Here is a 15,922-nt window from a genome sequence, read left to right as displayed (position 1 = left end):
TTTGAATTTCAAGTGTAAATTTTACTTCTGTGACATTCATCTAATTATGACACCATATGCTATTAGTATATATAAGATTTATTTAGATATTTTTGTTTTATTCATTATTTAAAATTATATAAAATATAAATTTATATTTATTAAACTTGATTAGTCTTGATTGAACTTGAATGAAATCGAATTAAGCTCGAATAAGATAAAACAAAACCGACTTGAGACAAATTTTCTAACTCGAGTTGAGGTTGAATAATACACTATTCGATCTCAAGCTAAGGTTTGAGTAATGCACTGCATGATTTGGATTCGATTGTACTCCGATTCTGGAGGATGACAAAGGAGACCTTCATTTCAAGGAAAAAAATCTTTATTTCTATTGGAGTTGATCCGCCTTGTCTTGTTTAGCGTATACCATGTCAAAATCGTCAACTTCTCCCATTGTCTACTAAACATCACATGTGGATTTTGATTGCAAAAGTAAAAATTTACGACAAATTTAAACCAATAAAGGTGCTTGTAAACAATTAAACTTTGAATGAATGGTCAAGATTGAGACTATAGTGATCCTATAGCTAAAAAGGGAGCCTCTATTAAATAACAAATAAAATTTTCGATTGTGTCAGACTGGTGTCTGCGGTATTTTGAATTTTCGTCGACTTTTTTTAAGTTAAATTTTCTTGGAATTGGAATCTAATGGCGGTTACAACTTCCAGAGTTTCCGGAAAGAAATTGATGACTTCAGTATCAATATCGGCAACTACAGTTGGGAGAATTGGAAATGAAGGGTTTAGATTAGGGAGATGGATTTCTTCTGTCATCGACGGTGGAAAGAAGGTTGCGGCACTGTGGGGAAATGGAGATTATGGGAGACTGGGATTGGGAAATTTGGAGTCCCAATGGAAGCCAAGGATTTTGAATTCTTCTGCATTTTATGATCAGAGCCTCCGCGAAATTGCCTGTGGTGGAGCTCATACCCTTTTTCTAACAGGTTGTTGATAATTTTCTTGAGTTGGTGGGATCGAAAAATGTCTCGATTTTTCATCATTTTTCTTGTAGTTGATGTGGCCAGGTTTTGATGCATTTCTGATGGGTGATTCCCTGATTCTCCTTTGCAGAAAATGGCCGTGTCTATGCCACTGGTTTGAATGATTTTGGGCAGCTAGGAATTTCGGATGATAGAAGTTATGCTACTGTATGCACTCTCAACCTTATTGTCATGTTTTCTGGTCTTCTCGGTTTAGTTAGTTAGAGCTGTGGGTTTGTTTTCTTGTCAGTTTTGGTCAGTTTGTGATGTTACTCGGGGTTTTGGAAATATGATTGCCTTGTTATTTACTTTTACTGGATTAATTGTTTGTGGGTTCTGCTTGATTTAATTGCTTGCACACTTTGGTTTTGAATTTTGTTTGGATGTAATTTCTGTAACGAATCACGATAGTGCCTTGATTTAGCACTCCATTTTGTTTGTTACGTTGATAGGTGCATATTGCTGGGTACTTAATTTTCCTTAATTTGTCAACTGTTATTTATAATTGCTATACGTTGGATTTGCAATTACTTACTATTTCTGCTGTTAAAATGTTACAAAGACTGAAAACTTGGTTGAGTTCAAAGTTTTTCTTTTCAAAACTTTCCAGTTCAGGAAAGATGAAAATTTGATGGTGGACATTGTCGCAGTTTGAAATTTTTCATGGAGATGTTAGTATTGAATATACTTGTCTCTAGGGGATCAAGGTTTTACTGAAAATAAATACAAGTTTGTTGGTTGAATACGAGATACCAATGGCCTAGTAATTTCCTTATTATGGGGTCACCCTGTTATTGGCTAACTAATGTGGAGAGTTGGTTGTTCATGATCTCTGGTTTAAGTTAATATTGGATACTTTTGAATCCTACTGGCTCTAAGTAATTGTTTAGCATTTGGTATTTTGCTCAACAATTGCCAAGAATTAGCTTGACATCAGTTGCACATATTTTGAGTTATGATTCATGGTTTTCATCCATTTTTGGTGTTCTTGAATATTGTTGACCATGTTGAGAGGATGACTTTGGTATAACTTTGTTAAGTTTGATGTTACTTGTTGGTTCATGGAGATGATGATGGCGCACTGCCATTTGATAATGGCATTTGACGCCTTGTCCAGTGGGTTTTGAGAAAACAGTGGCTATAATGTGTTCTAGAAAAAAGTTGGATGATGTGGTGGTTTTTGTCCATGTCTGGAGTTTTTGAATATTGTTCAACATGCTGCTGAGACGAGTGCTTTAGCTTATCTGAAGTTTGATTCTGGAGGGATTGTGTAAGAGGAAAAGTAGTGAACTTTTTGATGTTTTTCAAATATCATCTTTTGTATTTCCTTTTCATTAATTCCTCTTGCTGTAAACTGGTAAATTTTGTACAATCAAGAGCCTAGTTACCAAGATCATTAGTTTTACAAATTTTCTACTTATTTTGTGAGATGGAAAGGTATATTTTCATATGACAATTTACTATTTTATAAAATGGATAAAATATGAAGACAGAATATATTGCAATGGTTTTGAATTTTTATGAACTTTTGATTGAAAAATTTCCATGGAGGGTAGCAATATTGGCTATCCATTTTTGTTTTTGGTTTTTCACTTGCTTCACATTCATTACAAAGTTACAAGGAGGATGCCATGCCAATGACGAAAAGTGCAGTTTCTATATCGCCACCATCTCCCCTATTATTTTCGAAATTGATGTCCTGCATTTCTTGGAAAACCCATGAACCTGGGTTGTCTAAAGATATTTGAATTTACACACCTTGCATGTTCACTGATTTTAGCATGAGCTTGTATAATCCAACCTTTGTAGATGTACTTATTGCTCTTTATTTTGTAAATTAAATTAATGAATCTTTGGTGCTTGGATTAACCACTGCCACTGCTAAATTGTCTAGGCTTTCCTAAATTGGCTGATGGTTATGAACATGAAGCTTCATGTCTCAGTCCTCATACTTATGATGAGCTACTCTATCCAGTATTTGGCCTGGCTGCTAGGGTTTCGTTAATGTACTATGTGGAGTGTCGTATTTTGTTTCTCCATGTTGATGTCATGGTCATGCTATTGAAGTATTGCATTCTTTTCAGGGGGTATAATTAGAATGTTTGATTTGACTTTGTGACTCAGTCAATAATATTGCATTTCATGGACACTGGTTTCATTTATGACCCTTATCTAGGCTATAGGTCCTTTTGTTGTCCGTAAGTGTTCAGAGAAATGATACTCCGCATTATGGATAAATGAGTTATTATCTAGACCCTTAATTATGGCTACTTTTGCTTATATTTCATGTAGAATGTTGTTGTTGGTATCTGACTTTCATTTTGGCTGTTCCTTGTTCTATATATTTAGCGCATTTGCTCTGTTAGGATAAAATGACATGGTTGTAAATTCTGCCTTTTAAGTTCAGCTTGTTCATTTGCAGGAGCCACTTATTGTCACTGGAATTCCTAAAGAAGTTGTAAAAATTTCAGCCGGTTATCATCACTCTTCTGCAATTACAGGTTTTAGATTTGGACCTTTTTAGATGCCATGTTCTGTAGCTGTGCTACATAATGTTGATTTTCCTTTTCACTGAGATTTGGTGATGGTTTCAATTATACTACTGGTATATGTGGTTCCAATTGTTCTGTTTACTTACAGTTTATTTTCTGTTCTTGTTGGTGGAATTGGATAAACTTAATCTTCATGCTTTACTAATCTTTTTATGGGACATCAGCTTCTCATATGCTTCATACACCAGGCTGCTCTGCTTTTTAGTTGTGAAAGAGGAATATAAGTTACAGGAAAATGTTGATTAACTGAAATATTCTTTTAAACTTGCAGCCCTTCATTTTTTGACTTTCTTTTTGTGGTGCAAATGGTGATATATGCGTCTCCGGAGATCGTGTCCTTAACATTTGTTTATCCTCTGCAGTGTTTTCTCAGTTAACTGAACCCTAGCTGATAGGAAGCAATTGTTAAGTCCAAAATCATACTCACAATAGCCTCCATCATTTTCCTGAGTAGCAACTAGTTGCTCACTGAGATTTTGAGCAAGCCATTACTTGCTCTTTCATAGCCAAGACCTCGAATGTCGAAAGAACAGTACTTCAAAACAATTTACTCGAAGAAACCGGATGTCCAAGTTTTAGCAAGCTTAAATAAAATTGGTTCTTGAAGTGATGAAATTCTATATCTCTACATATCCTCTGCAGCAACAAAAATCATCTGAATAAAGGGAGAAAAGGAGCAATAAATGATGGGAAAATAAAATGAAAACGTAATTAACCACTGACCAATAAGATTCTTATCCTAAATATTAGTGAGGATCATCAATTAAATGTACCTCAACATAGTAAGATTAACCTTGCATGTTAAAAATTCTGTACATCGACTTGTATTGTGATTATTTGTTGGTAATTCTAGTAGAATTGTTGTTAGAGTCAGTTTTGGAAAGTCGAATATGGTGGGTTCTTGAAGAACTGGTTCATTTTTGGATTTGGCTGAAACTCCAAAGTTTACAACCTATATTACTACTTAACCTGTATGTTTCACCTTTCCAAGCCAATGTTTCTTTAGCATTCTGGACTTTACTGTTAATGCCTGTCTCCTGATATCTATCCTTGTCTTGTAGTGGATGGCGAGCTTTATATGTGGGGGAAGAACTCAGATGGACAACTTGGGCTTGGGAAAAGTAATAATTTAGCTCACCTCTACATTCTGTTGCCTTTTTGTTTTATTACTGAAATGCTGCAATCTCATCTGAACATTATACTGGCTTGATTTTGTGAAAGGATGACGTAAGGATGTAATGTGTATCTGTCAATCCATTGTTTGTTATATCTTAACATTTTTCCCCTTTTCCTTCCTCCTTTTTTGATTTCCCAAACCTCTTAACCATTTTGGGCTTCTTTTTGCATAAGAATTTCTCCGATGTAAACCTCTAATTTTCCTTTCCTGTGTCTTGAAAAATGATGGTACATAAATATGGAACTTAATGGCTGATTTTCCTTTAAGATACTTAGGTTCATCCTTTTTGTTTCCAAATTTGTTTGTGCATAATCTGACAGCAACTTTTAATTCCTTAATTTATGATGCAGGGAAGTTTCTGCACAATTTTTTGTGTGGTCCAAGTACATGTTAACATTGCTTTTCAATGATTTTCTTCAAAATCCGCTTTGGCTGGCCATTTATAATCTGTTAACAATGTAGTTTATCATCACCATCTGTTGTTAGGCTTAGTATCTTCACTGTCTGTAGTTGTTCTTGTAGTTTTTAATATCTGGCTTTGTATTTAGGCATCTACTATGCATTAAAAAAATGGAAATGATTTCTGAAATTCTCTGTTAACTGCAGAGGCAGCAAAGCTAGTTACTCTTCCCAGTAAAGTGGAATGCTTGAATGGAGTTTCCATTAAGATTGCCTCTTTGGGTTCTGAGCACTCAGTTGCTGTTACAGGTTTATATCTGTATTTCAAGTGTGTTGCAAATGCAGTATTATGCAAACACTGGCAGTCTTTAATAGCAAAGCATTTTTTTTTTCTTCATCTTTCTTGTCACGATTCTATGCGTTTACTGACCACTGGTTTGCTGTTAATGTCTAGATAAAGGGGAGGCCTTGAGTTGGGGTGGAGGAGCATCTGGAAAACTTGGACATGGTCATGGATCCAGCATATTGGGATTTCGAAAAAGTAACAGGTTCTTTTATGTGGTTAAGCATGCTTTTTTTGTTCACAGAATGAATTTTCTGTATAACGTTCTTGGAAGTTTGAACTGTTATTCATTCTTTTTTTTTCTCTCTTACATGACTGTCTTTTGAGATGGCTTTTTACTTTTAAGTAGAAACAAAACGTAGGTTTTGGGGATAATTGATCTCAATAATGGTTCATAGCTATGCCTATATGTTCACATTCGCCTCATTTCAGTGTTTTTGGGGCTCAATTTTGATTGTAAGGTTGAACCTTTTTTAGGCAAGTTTCACTCTTGTTTGTAATTTGAATGTGCTTTAAGGTGAATTACTGTAGATCCTTTTAATTTGCTCCGACTTTCACTTTACCCCCTGAAATATTTTTATCAGCACTTTGCCCATTTTAACTAATTCTGTTATTGCCATTTGACATCTTACAACAAATTTATTTGTCCTATTTAGCATTTTACCCTTACTTTGGTATGTTTGGACAACCTTACGTCACTCATTTTGATGCTTTTTTGGTTTAATTTTTTCTTCATATTTTACTTTTTTTTCCTTTCTTGCTTTGGTATAAAAATACTGAATTGTGTGGCATTACATATACAGTTAGTTGACTTTACATGCTTTTGGTTTGTTTTTCTTCATCTTTAGACTATGTTTTGAGTTTCATGTAAAGGAGGATTGGTGTCGATCGATGTGCCTTCATTGATAGAAGGTGAATAGTGCAAGTCATTGTCCTTGATAAGTTGACTCTGGTATTGGGTTGTAGTTGTGCGGTTATGCTAAGTTCTCTGGGAGGAAATTTGTTTGTAAGGGAAAAAAAAATAAACTACTAAAGAGGAAAAGCATGGTTGGGGAAAAAAAAGACAGAATAAGGAAAATGTGCGGTAAAAACATTGAAGGGCAAATTCACCCACAACATACTGTACGTATGGTCAAATGTTAAAAAGTATTAACAGGGCTAGTCCAAGTGCACAAAGTATTGATTAAAAGATTTAGGGCGCAAGTAAAATTTTGACCCAAGTACTGGGGGTTTAATGCAATTAACCTCTGATTTACAATTGTGTATTTTGATTTCTGAGTGTGGTGCCCTATAGATTTGAGTAGAAGGGAATGACATGAATGGTTGACATGTGAAAGGTGAGATATGATAGAATAAGAAAAACCTCTTCAAGCTATAAACATGTTTGTCAAAATATCATGTGATTAGCAGATCCACCACCTGAAAGTTTCATACATCTTCATTACGTAGTACTGTTATGTATTGTTATTCCTCAATATGCCTCGTTAAAATATGCTTTCACCCTTGAAGAATTTTGAGATTGGCTGCAGCAGGAGAAGCTATTATCTTGATTATATTGGGTTTTCTTTTATGCAGTGAATTCACTCCACGACTGATTAAGGATCTGGAGGGAGTGAAGGTAGTGTATATGTCTAATTTTGTACAAGTGTCTGTTTAGTTTCTCAAGATCACGTTCACTGTGAGTTGGTCAAGGTATTAATTCTTTGATCCTTGTCACTCTGTTTCTTGAGAATATATAGGTTAAAAGTGTTGCTGCTGGGATTTTGCATTCTGCCTGCATTGATGGTAAACTATTGACCTTTTGGAGATGGTTAATGATCATATTCTTTGAAGATTGGAATTGAACTTTTTTTGGACAGCTTTTTCATTTCTGGGGTATTGCAGAAAATGGCTTTGTATATATTTTTGGTGAAAGAGCAAAGGCGAAGATGGTAGGACGTGGATTGCCACAAGAAAATTGTCGAATATCTTTTGCTTCCTTTCTTTTTTTCGTGAACAAAAGCTGCATTTTCACTAGTGATATGTCTCTAATATGTGGCTACTTTTTTACAAAAAAACAGGGCTTTGAAGAAGGAAAGAGTGTTACAGTTCCATCTCTTATGAGCAAAATGCCACCATCTGAAGAGGTTGCTTGTGGTGGTCATCACACTTGTATCATTACAAGTAGTCTCTCATTTCCATATTCTTGCAATTATATATTTCTTGTCATGAGCAATAATACGATGAATGCTGTTTTACTAGGGCAGAAGGACTTTTCTTTTGAGTATTTGCCCTGATTTTCTGAAGAAATATAGAACTGTTATTCATTTTATGTGATATACCCTGTCCCAATGCCATGATATCAGTAACATTTTCGCAAGCATCTAAGGCAGTAACATGGACCAAGTAGTCCTTGTTTGCTGAAGAATAGTGTTTGTCAGTGCCAGTAAATTTTACTGAAATTTGTCAAATCATCTTCGTATTATCTGGTTGATCTGGTATACTTGTGACTGAGTTACTCTTAGCTGGCTAGTTTCTTGTCGTCAATGATTATTTGCTTTTGGATCATTAAATTCTGTTGATATATCCACAAACATGGATTTTTGCTATTCAGGGACCTTCTTTTCCCTTCTACTTGGATATTGTGAAAACTGGCCCTTGTTGAACATTCCCCAAACTTAGATACTTGAAATTTGGCTGTTACCTATCAGAGTTAATCCCATCTTTGCTGAATCTTGAAGTCGTTGAAAATTTTTTCTGTCTTTCTTGGGTTTATCCCGAAAGCCTGCTTTGGCAATGCGGGTGAGACTGGTGATGTTTGAGAGTTTGCAAGATAGGTGTGTTTTTTGCATTACCTTATTGACAGAACTAAAACCATGCGAAGTCTTTTATTTTTAGCTAACGATGTTGGCACGCCAAAATTAGCTTTAGAGCTCTCTCTCTCTCTCTCTCACACACACACACATACATATATATTAACCAAATTGATGCGGACACAAGTTTTATATTTTTTAACAACTTAAATGCAAAAAATACATAGATATTGAACAAAATAATTTTAAAGTAACCTTTTTGGATTGAGATTGTAAAAGAGCATGCATTCTTGAATATAAACTAATAAAATTTAGAAAGTTTTTATGTACTTTCTATGACCCTTTTTGAACAAAAATTACTTTGCAGGATAGCAAATATATCTTCTTTAGAATATATGAACTTTATTACCAAAAAAGTACTTTCTTTTTTATTTTTGTTCAATTTTTACATTTTTATACCTCAGGAAAAGTTTAAGAATTATGATGTATGCTGCTTCAAAATGTATTTGAAGACATTTCATGAACAAACCATCAATAAAATGTTTACATATAAAGAAGAGGATGTCATAATATTTAAATGTCATGTTGGTTTTTAGTCATTTAGACCAATGGAAAGATAGCAGTGGAGTGCCCGAAACTTATTTTGGAGTTCCAAAATCATTAGCCTTCATTTTATTAAAGTTCAATGTTGTATTAGTATCTTACATGAGCATGTTAGTGAACCAGGCTAGTGAACTGGAAAGACCTTTTTATATGTATATCTTTTCTCTACCTTTCCTCAATGGTCCTATGCTCAGCTGAGCTCATAACAGAAGCTTTACAAGTGCTTCTAGCTGTCAGAAGTCATAAGACGTTACCTGGCTGACTAGCAGTAAGAGGCCAGTGAGTTGCGTGTGATACTGTTCTGGTAATCAATAATATGTCAACTGAACCTTACCAGACTACTTAAATTACATAGTAAGAGATACTCCAAACTCCATTTCCTCTTAAAGCTCCTTTTTTAATTAAAAATGTGACCCCCTGCCATGGACAAAGTCCTATATTAATTTCTCTAGGACTTTCAATGAGTTAAATAGAGATCTTGAGCCTTTCCACTTGCTGCCAACTGGTTTTGAGCTGGATGCTCATGATCTTTTCCATGGTTTGAGAGCACTGTCTTGGGTTTCAGTTCATACATCTCAATCCACAATTCCCCATGTGACTTCCATCCGCTGTAGGCTGTTTCAATTCAGGAATCTTCGTCTGTACAAGTCAAAGTCATTTGTTTTTTTTGGGGGGGGTGTTGAAGGTACAAATTCTGGCATCGTTTTTCTGGGGAGTTCCAAAATAGTTAATAAAGATATGGTCTGCTACTCAATTGCCACTTGGTTTTGTTCAGTTTGAGAGCCACCCTTTCTCCTTGTCCATGAATCTTTGCTGGAGTTGTACACCAAGAATTAAGCAAATACCAAATGTAATCTTCCTAATTGGTTTCAACTTACTTGGCTGATCGGCTGAATTATTAAAATTTTTGAAATAACATAAATACCAAAGATGAAGTAAAATGCCAGATAGAATTTCCCTAATCCATTTGATGTAAATTCAATTGTCTGCTTGTTAGCATGGCTTTACATAAGATACTATTACAGTTATATCTCTTGGTTGTTATGATATGAAGTGTGATTTCTGTTGTTTCTCGTTTTGGAGATTCTGTAAATTGTCCTTTAATCTGGAATTTTCTTCTATTTCATAGGTGGTGGGGAGCTGTACACATGGGGCTCAAATGACAATGGCTGTCTTGGTATTGGGTATCTTCCTTGTTAATGAACTTAGATCTAAAAGTTTAGCCAATGAGTTAATGTTTTTGTTTCTTATTGACTTCTCTGTGAGCTAATCACAGAACTATTGGATAATTAACTGAAGCCTAAATTGTTTGTTCCAGATCAACTGATGTTGTTCATTCACCTGAAAGAGTTAAAGGTCCATTTGTGAGGCATCCTGTTTGTAAGGTTTGTAACACAAATTACCAAATTAGTCAAGTAGCGATTCTTCTCTTAAATTTTCCTGCAGAGAGTTTAATATTAGGTGAAAATATTTCCTGGCCATTAATTTTGCTTTTGGTAAAACAACCTTCTTCTGATTAGGGAACATGAGGTAACAAAGAAGATGATTTAAAATGTGACATGTATGACCCTGGCAAACATATTGTTTCCCAATTTTTAAGTTTTATTTATTTTGTTTTTAAATCAAAACCACCTTGGAGTGGTGTTGTTTTTAGCCCTGGGGTTTATTAAGTTGGTAAAGTAATTACAGGAATGGAAAGGGACATACAAATCCGATTTTCTGTAATATCAATTATAAACGCTTGATATAGGCATATCTAAATTCTGCAATTTGATGAACCTCTTTAATTGCATAGATATGGGATGTTGGATATCGTGTTTACAGTGACATCCTTCATTAGCTGGAAAATAAGTTTGAGTGGCTTCTGAAAATATGTTTGAAATAGAAACTTCTCCCTTGAATAAGAAACCTGATTTGTTAAATTGAATACGAATTTACTGCAGTAGATTGGAACAGCCATTAATGTGTTTCATAGGATTTTGATGTACAACCCCCAAGCACCTGGGACTGATTCTGCTGAATATATATGCAAACTCCACCTGATTGAGCTAAACCCTCAGCTTCCAAGTTTCTTTTGTCCCATAAATTTGTAAAATCCTGCTATCATACCACCATTCTGACTGCTGATAATGCCACCTGGAGCAGCATATGCAAGCTGGTGTTTGTATTGGCTGCTGGCTTTAACTTGAGCTTTTAAGGATTTATCATTTGACTTTTCTTTATGATTCTAAATTTATGTGTTATTAGGTGTCCTGCGGTTGGAAGCACACTGCAGCAATTTGTGGTAAGGACATTAAATGTGAAGCCTTAGACATTTTTACTGTTTCTATAGATAAATTGTTCTGCAATTTGAAAGTCAGTAGCAATTTTATGTACCATCATAGTTATATCCAGAGATTCTCCGCCTCATTTAAATATTCTGCTTTAAAATTGCATGAGATTTTCATTATCATGACCTTTTGCAGGCAATATGGTAGCCAAAGGCAGTTTCTTGGGGAGTATTAATTCTACTTCCTGTATATGCTTTCTATTCTTTGAATACTTTCTTTAGTTTTGGCATGTTGAATCCCTCAGCTTTGCCTTATATAGACAATGCCATTGTGGACAAGTTATTGAAGCTCATTTCTAATGAACTGTCAACATTTTGGTCGGTCTCATGCTACTAAAAAAAATGCTTGAAGAGATTGCCAGGGAAAATGGAATATTTTCACAGCATAGTATGGCAAAATTGCAGGTCTCCAAATAGATTTGAAATCATGGTGTTGCCTTAATAGGCATAAACACAAAAATAAAAGGAAGAGGAGGGAAAATCTTGTTGGTCTAGTAGAAATACTGAAAAGCCGAAAGAAAATGAAAGAGAGAAGTCATGTCAAAACTGGAAACGAAAGAATCTTCTATATTACTAGTTAGACCAACTAGAGCTTGAAAAGATATTCTGGTGAGCTCTCTCAAGACATGCTGAATAAGCATGTCGAGTGACATCATCTGCTGAACCTATTTTTCTATTGCCTCTCTGCCTTTTTTTTTGGCTTTCAAAAAAGAGGATCAATAGTGGTTTCCCACTTACCCCATGATGGCTTGAACCTGTGACCTCTCGGTTACAGGTGAATTATCTTATCAACTAGGCCATGCTTCGCTGTCTCCTCTCTGCCAATTTGTATTTCCTTTATTCTTGCTTCTTTTGTTCTTCCCCTTCCTGCACTTTCCATAACTTGCTTCTTGCAGTAACCTCCAACATTATTTTAGATTAGTTTCTGCTCCAAACTTGCAATTCAGCCAAGTCTCTTTTTTTTTCCATTTTTTGTTAGGTGCGTTTTCTTTGTAGCATATGCACGTGTATACGTATTGGTGTACTAGTGAGCCTTTTCTTGGTTTTCCCTACAGCCTTTTTTTTTTTTCCTTTTTTTGGGTGCATTGTCTAGTCTGAGTTTTAGATTGATCCTTCTAGCTGCTTTTCAAATTAATTTTTATAAGCTCATTTCTCATTTTCAGATTAGGTAATTTATATGTATTGCTTTTATGGTAGAATATATACTACTAAAGCTTAACTTTTTTTTTTTAATTTCTCTTTTACTAACTAACCAGGGGGTAATCTGCATTGCAGGGGGCAATATGTACACCTGGGGCTGGGGTGGTTCACATGGAACTTTTTCTGAAGATGGACATTCTTCTGGTGGCCAACTGGTCTGTACCTACTCTTAAACTATTGTGTCCAATGTATTTATCTTTCTAGTTGCCTATCTGCTTTAGTTGGAAAAGATTTTCTAGTTTTTCTCTGCCTGGGGATTTGCGAGAAAGAAAAGTTGAAAGAAGTAGGTAGAACCATTTTATAATCTCTGAAATCCTCACACTATAAGGGTTGTAGAGTTACAGAGAATTTCTTCCTCTCTTGCCTCGTGAATGGTGCTATGTTTCCAATATTAACTTTTGTCATATAGACCTTTCAGGTAACTAGATAATCAGCATAAAAAGGTCTATAACACACGAGTTTCATCCTTGTATTGATTTCAACATATGCTGCTCTTTTTACTTTTGAATCAGATTTGTGATGTGCTTTAGACAGGAAATCAGAGCTAGCTCTTTTCTCAAGAAACTACATAGCTTAGATTGTTAATGTTCTTGTGAACCTCATGTACCACACTGGTATATTTTACCCTCAGTCTAGTTTGCTCCTCTTTGCCATCTTTTTACCACTCCGTCTGTTGCCTTCCTTTTCACTCCCTCCATCTGTTGCCTTCCTTTTCATCCCCTCCGTCTGTTGCCGTCCTAACTAGTCTTGTTGGACTGTTGGACCAAAGGCTTATTTGTGTCTGTGATTTGGTAATGCTCATTGGGGAGTGGCTCGGGGGAAATCTAAGGGGTGGCGGTCCTGAAATGTCCATGAGTTGCTAAACGATTAGAGTATGATATCTTCCATACTTCTGTGCTGCAGTAGCTGATATTGGCAAAATAGGAAAAAGAAAGTATTTGCTAGCTGTTCATCTTGTACTTTTAAGGTCTTTATTAGGGGAAGAACCGTTTGTTATTGTGGGAATTTTGTCATGGAAGCCAACCTGTTTATTGGTAACTCGAACATGATGTAGCTTGGAGGAGGATATAAACCTGACCTTTGACACTTTTATGAAAACAGATAGAATAAAAGCCTGACTTGTCTAGCCTAAACAAACATTGCAAATCACGCAGAGGTCTCATTTTACTTTTAAATTTTACAAGGTATAGCCATTTTTTAGTTCTCTTTTTTTTTTTAAGGCGAAGCAGGAGGCCTTGAGACTTCGCATTTGAATGTCGAATGAATTAGTTTTTGACCTTTTGGCTTATTTTTTTTATCTACTTTTCTTTGTACTTGACAATCGTTTTTTTCCTTCTTAAAAAATTGGTTGCAAAGACTGCAAGAAGAAACAAGGCAGAAATCCTTCTTAACTTGGAAAACTAATTACATGTCTGAGCCATGATTCTTACAAAACATAATGGAGTTTCAACTTTTACGAGGTGGGGGACAAGATTCCTTGTGTAATTGTACAAAAATCATGTGGTAAATTTGATTATTTTCCATTAAACAAGAACTTGAAAAGATATGGATGATAACACTGTTGCATATTGTTGAGTACATTAGCCAATTTGAAATTTGGAACTTCTCTGCTTATAATTTAGGTTGTCTAAAAAAATTCGTTCGTTCATTTTGTTTTCAGTGCTTCTGTTCATATTATATAAGCTCATGGTGTTCAGGCATTCTTGTATAATGAGATGAACATAATACGTGTTTGAACATGATGTTCGAATTTTTACAAGAGATTTTTAATAATCACTTTTGCCTGGTTGGCTATTTGATTTGTGTAGAAAATGATGATTGGCTCGACACAAATTTCATTATTCAACGTGATGCTGCAAACTTTCTTTTAAATCTGGAAAATCTCATTAGAGATTTTAAGTGCCTTACTCTGGGGTTTTTTAAGTTGTATTACTGCAGCACATGTTCTCTAAATTCTTGCTTTCTACAAGTACCTGTATGATCATCATATTTATTCAGTTGTTTTTCTCTGCAGGGGCAAGGGGATGACGTTGACTACATTGAACCTAAGGCGATTGACTTTTGCAATAAAGTGAGAGCATGGCAAGTTTCATGCGGATTTAATCATACAGGGGCTATACTGGAAGTTGACAAAGAACCACTTTAATAACATAAGGTTCTTTTTTGTCTTTCAAGAATGCTGTGAATTTCTCCACCAGCAAATTTTCACCTCAGTGAAAATGCGGTATTTGGAACCATGCATGTGATATCTGCAATTTCATCCTCAGGTGAAGAGTATATGAAAGTAATCTTCGAATCAGCTGATTCCCATAAAATCAGAAGTCAAGTTTAGGTGCGCTACGTTTCAGCCAAAGGAAATAAAAGACTAGATGCAGTTATTTATCAAATAATCACGTGAAAGGAGTACTTTGTGAAGAAATATATTATTTTCATTTATATTCTCTTGTATAAGGTACATTCAGCACTGTAAAGTTGTGACTTCGAAAAGAGACCCTCTTTGAACCCTGTAATGTGATATCACAGGTTTTCATCAATGCATTCAAAGCAAACCCTAGCTCCCAAGTCGGTAGGCTAACTGGTACCTGGTTTTTACTAGTCTGATTCGTTTTGGGAAAATGTCGGCTTTCATCCCCAAACTTTGGGTTCTGGACATATTTCATCCCTCAACTTTTGGGCATGACATATTTGGTGTCTGAATTAACAATTTTTTACCAATGTCATCCTCAAACGGCAATTTAGCCAATTTTTAACGGAACTGGTCACGTGAAAATCATATGACTATTAAGTAAATGTCCTTCTCCGAAACAAAATTAGGTAATTTAGGTGAAAATGCGATTGTCTTCGCTTTTCTTGTTCGAAACGTAATCTGAACTTTCTCTTTCTCTTGCGCTTATATTTCTTCTCACCCTTTTCCCTTTCCCTTGCCCTTCAAAATTGCATTCTGTGAAATTTTTGAAGATCAAAGAAGCTGACCTGCTGTGATTAAGTAAGAAAGTGGGCAGGAAAATGTCAGTGCGAAACAAAGAATTGAATGATTGTGCACTCCCAAATTATGGTAAATTGTCTAGGGTTTAATAATTTGTTTATTAAAGTGTTAATAATGAAAAGTGTGACCTTTTTTTGGCATTCTATGTAGATGTGGTCCTTCATGTCTGTTTGTGTTGTTTTATTGTTAACGTTGGGTCCAGCTACAAAGTTTGACCTTTTTTTTGAATATGATACATAGAGGCCCTTGATGTCTGTTTTGTGGGTGTAATCTTGTTAATGTTTGGTCCACATTGTTTGAAAAGATTAATTTTTTTAATGGTTAGAACATATATGTTTGGGTCCAGCTACAAAGTTTGACCTTTTTTTTTAATATGATACATAGGGGCCCTTGATGTCTGTTTTGTGGGTGTAATCTTGTTAATATTTGGTCCACATTGTTTGAAATGATTAATTTTTTTAATGGTTAGAACATATATGTTTGAATAATAAACTTGTGGTCCCTTTTGGATTGTTAAGCT

The 15,922-nt window shown here is 35.2% G+C and overlaps 1 protein-coding gene across 3 annotated transcripts; it reads left to right on the top strand.

Moving 5' to 3' along the window:
- Nucleotides 1-244: 244 nt before the first annotated feature.
- LOC140004151 (ultraviolet-B receptor UVR8-like) lies at nucleotides 245-14,965 on the top strand. 3 transcript variants are annotated; one of them, XM_072059968.1, is made up of 16 exons: nucleotides 249-985; nucleotides 1,113-1,189; nucleotides 3,444-3,522; nucleotides 4,635-4,694; nucleotides 5,357-5,458; nucleotides 5,604-5,697; nucleotides 7,068-7,110; nucleotides 7,232-7,277; nucleotides 7,377-7,423; nucleotides 7,553-7,655; nucleotides 10,017-10,071; nucleotides 10,206-10,272; nucleotides 11,135-11,171; nucleotides 12,492-12,571; nucleotides 14,431-14,571; nucleotides 14,684-14,965. In XM_072059968.1, the coding sequence occupies exons 1-15, from the start codon at nucleotides 691-693 to the stop codon at nucleotides 14,560-14,562; spliced, it is 1,317 nt and encodes a 438-aa protein (XP_071916069.1). In that variant the 5' UTR covers nucleotides 249-690; the 3' UTR covers nucleotides 14,563-14,571; nucleotides 14,684-14,965. The 3 variants fall into 3 exon arrangements, 2 of the variants coding, with proteins under 2 accessions (XP_071916070.1, XP_071916069.1); XM_072059969.1 differs by lacking the exon at nucleotides 5,357-5,458 and having other exon boundaries at nucleotides 245-985; XR_011818526.1 differs by lacking the exons at nucleotides 14,431-14,571; nucleotides 14,684-14,965 and having other exon boundaries at nucleotides 247-985; nucleotides 10,017-10,064; nucleotides 12,492-12,544.
- Nucleotides 14,966-15,922: the final 957 nt, after the last annotated feature.

Source organism: Coffea arabica, chromosome 7e (genome assembly GCF_036785885.1).
Source record: "Coffea arabica cultivar ET-39 chromosome 7e, Coffea Arabica ET-39 HiFi, whole genome shotgun sequence".
NCBI classification, from domain to species: Eukaryota; Viridiplantae; Streptophyta; class Magnoliopsida; order Gentianales; family Rubiaceae; genus Coffea; species Coffea arabica.
Note: the sequence above shows the minus strand (reverse complement) of the source record. Positions and strands in the feature narration are given on the sequence as shown.

Bases quoted from the DNA above. Each gene is read 5' to 3' on its own strand.
- LOC140004151 (XM_072059968.1), top strand. From the start codon at position 691: ATGGCGGTTACAACTTCCAGAGTTTCCGGAAAGAAATTGATGACTTCA. The intron at 10,072-10,205 runs GTATCTTCCTTG...TGTTTGTTCCAG, and splicing joins AATGGCTGTCTTGGTATTGG to ATCAACTGATGTTGTTCATT. The intron at 10,273-11,134 runs GTTTGTAACACA...ATGTGTTATTAG, and splicing joins TGAGGCATCCTGTTTGTAAG to GTGTCCTGCGGTTGGAAGCA.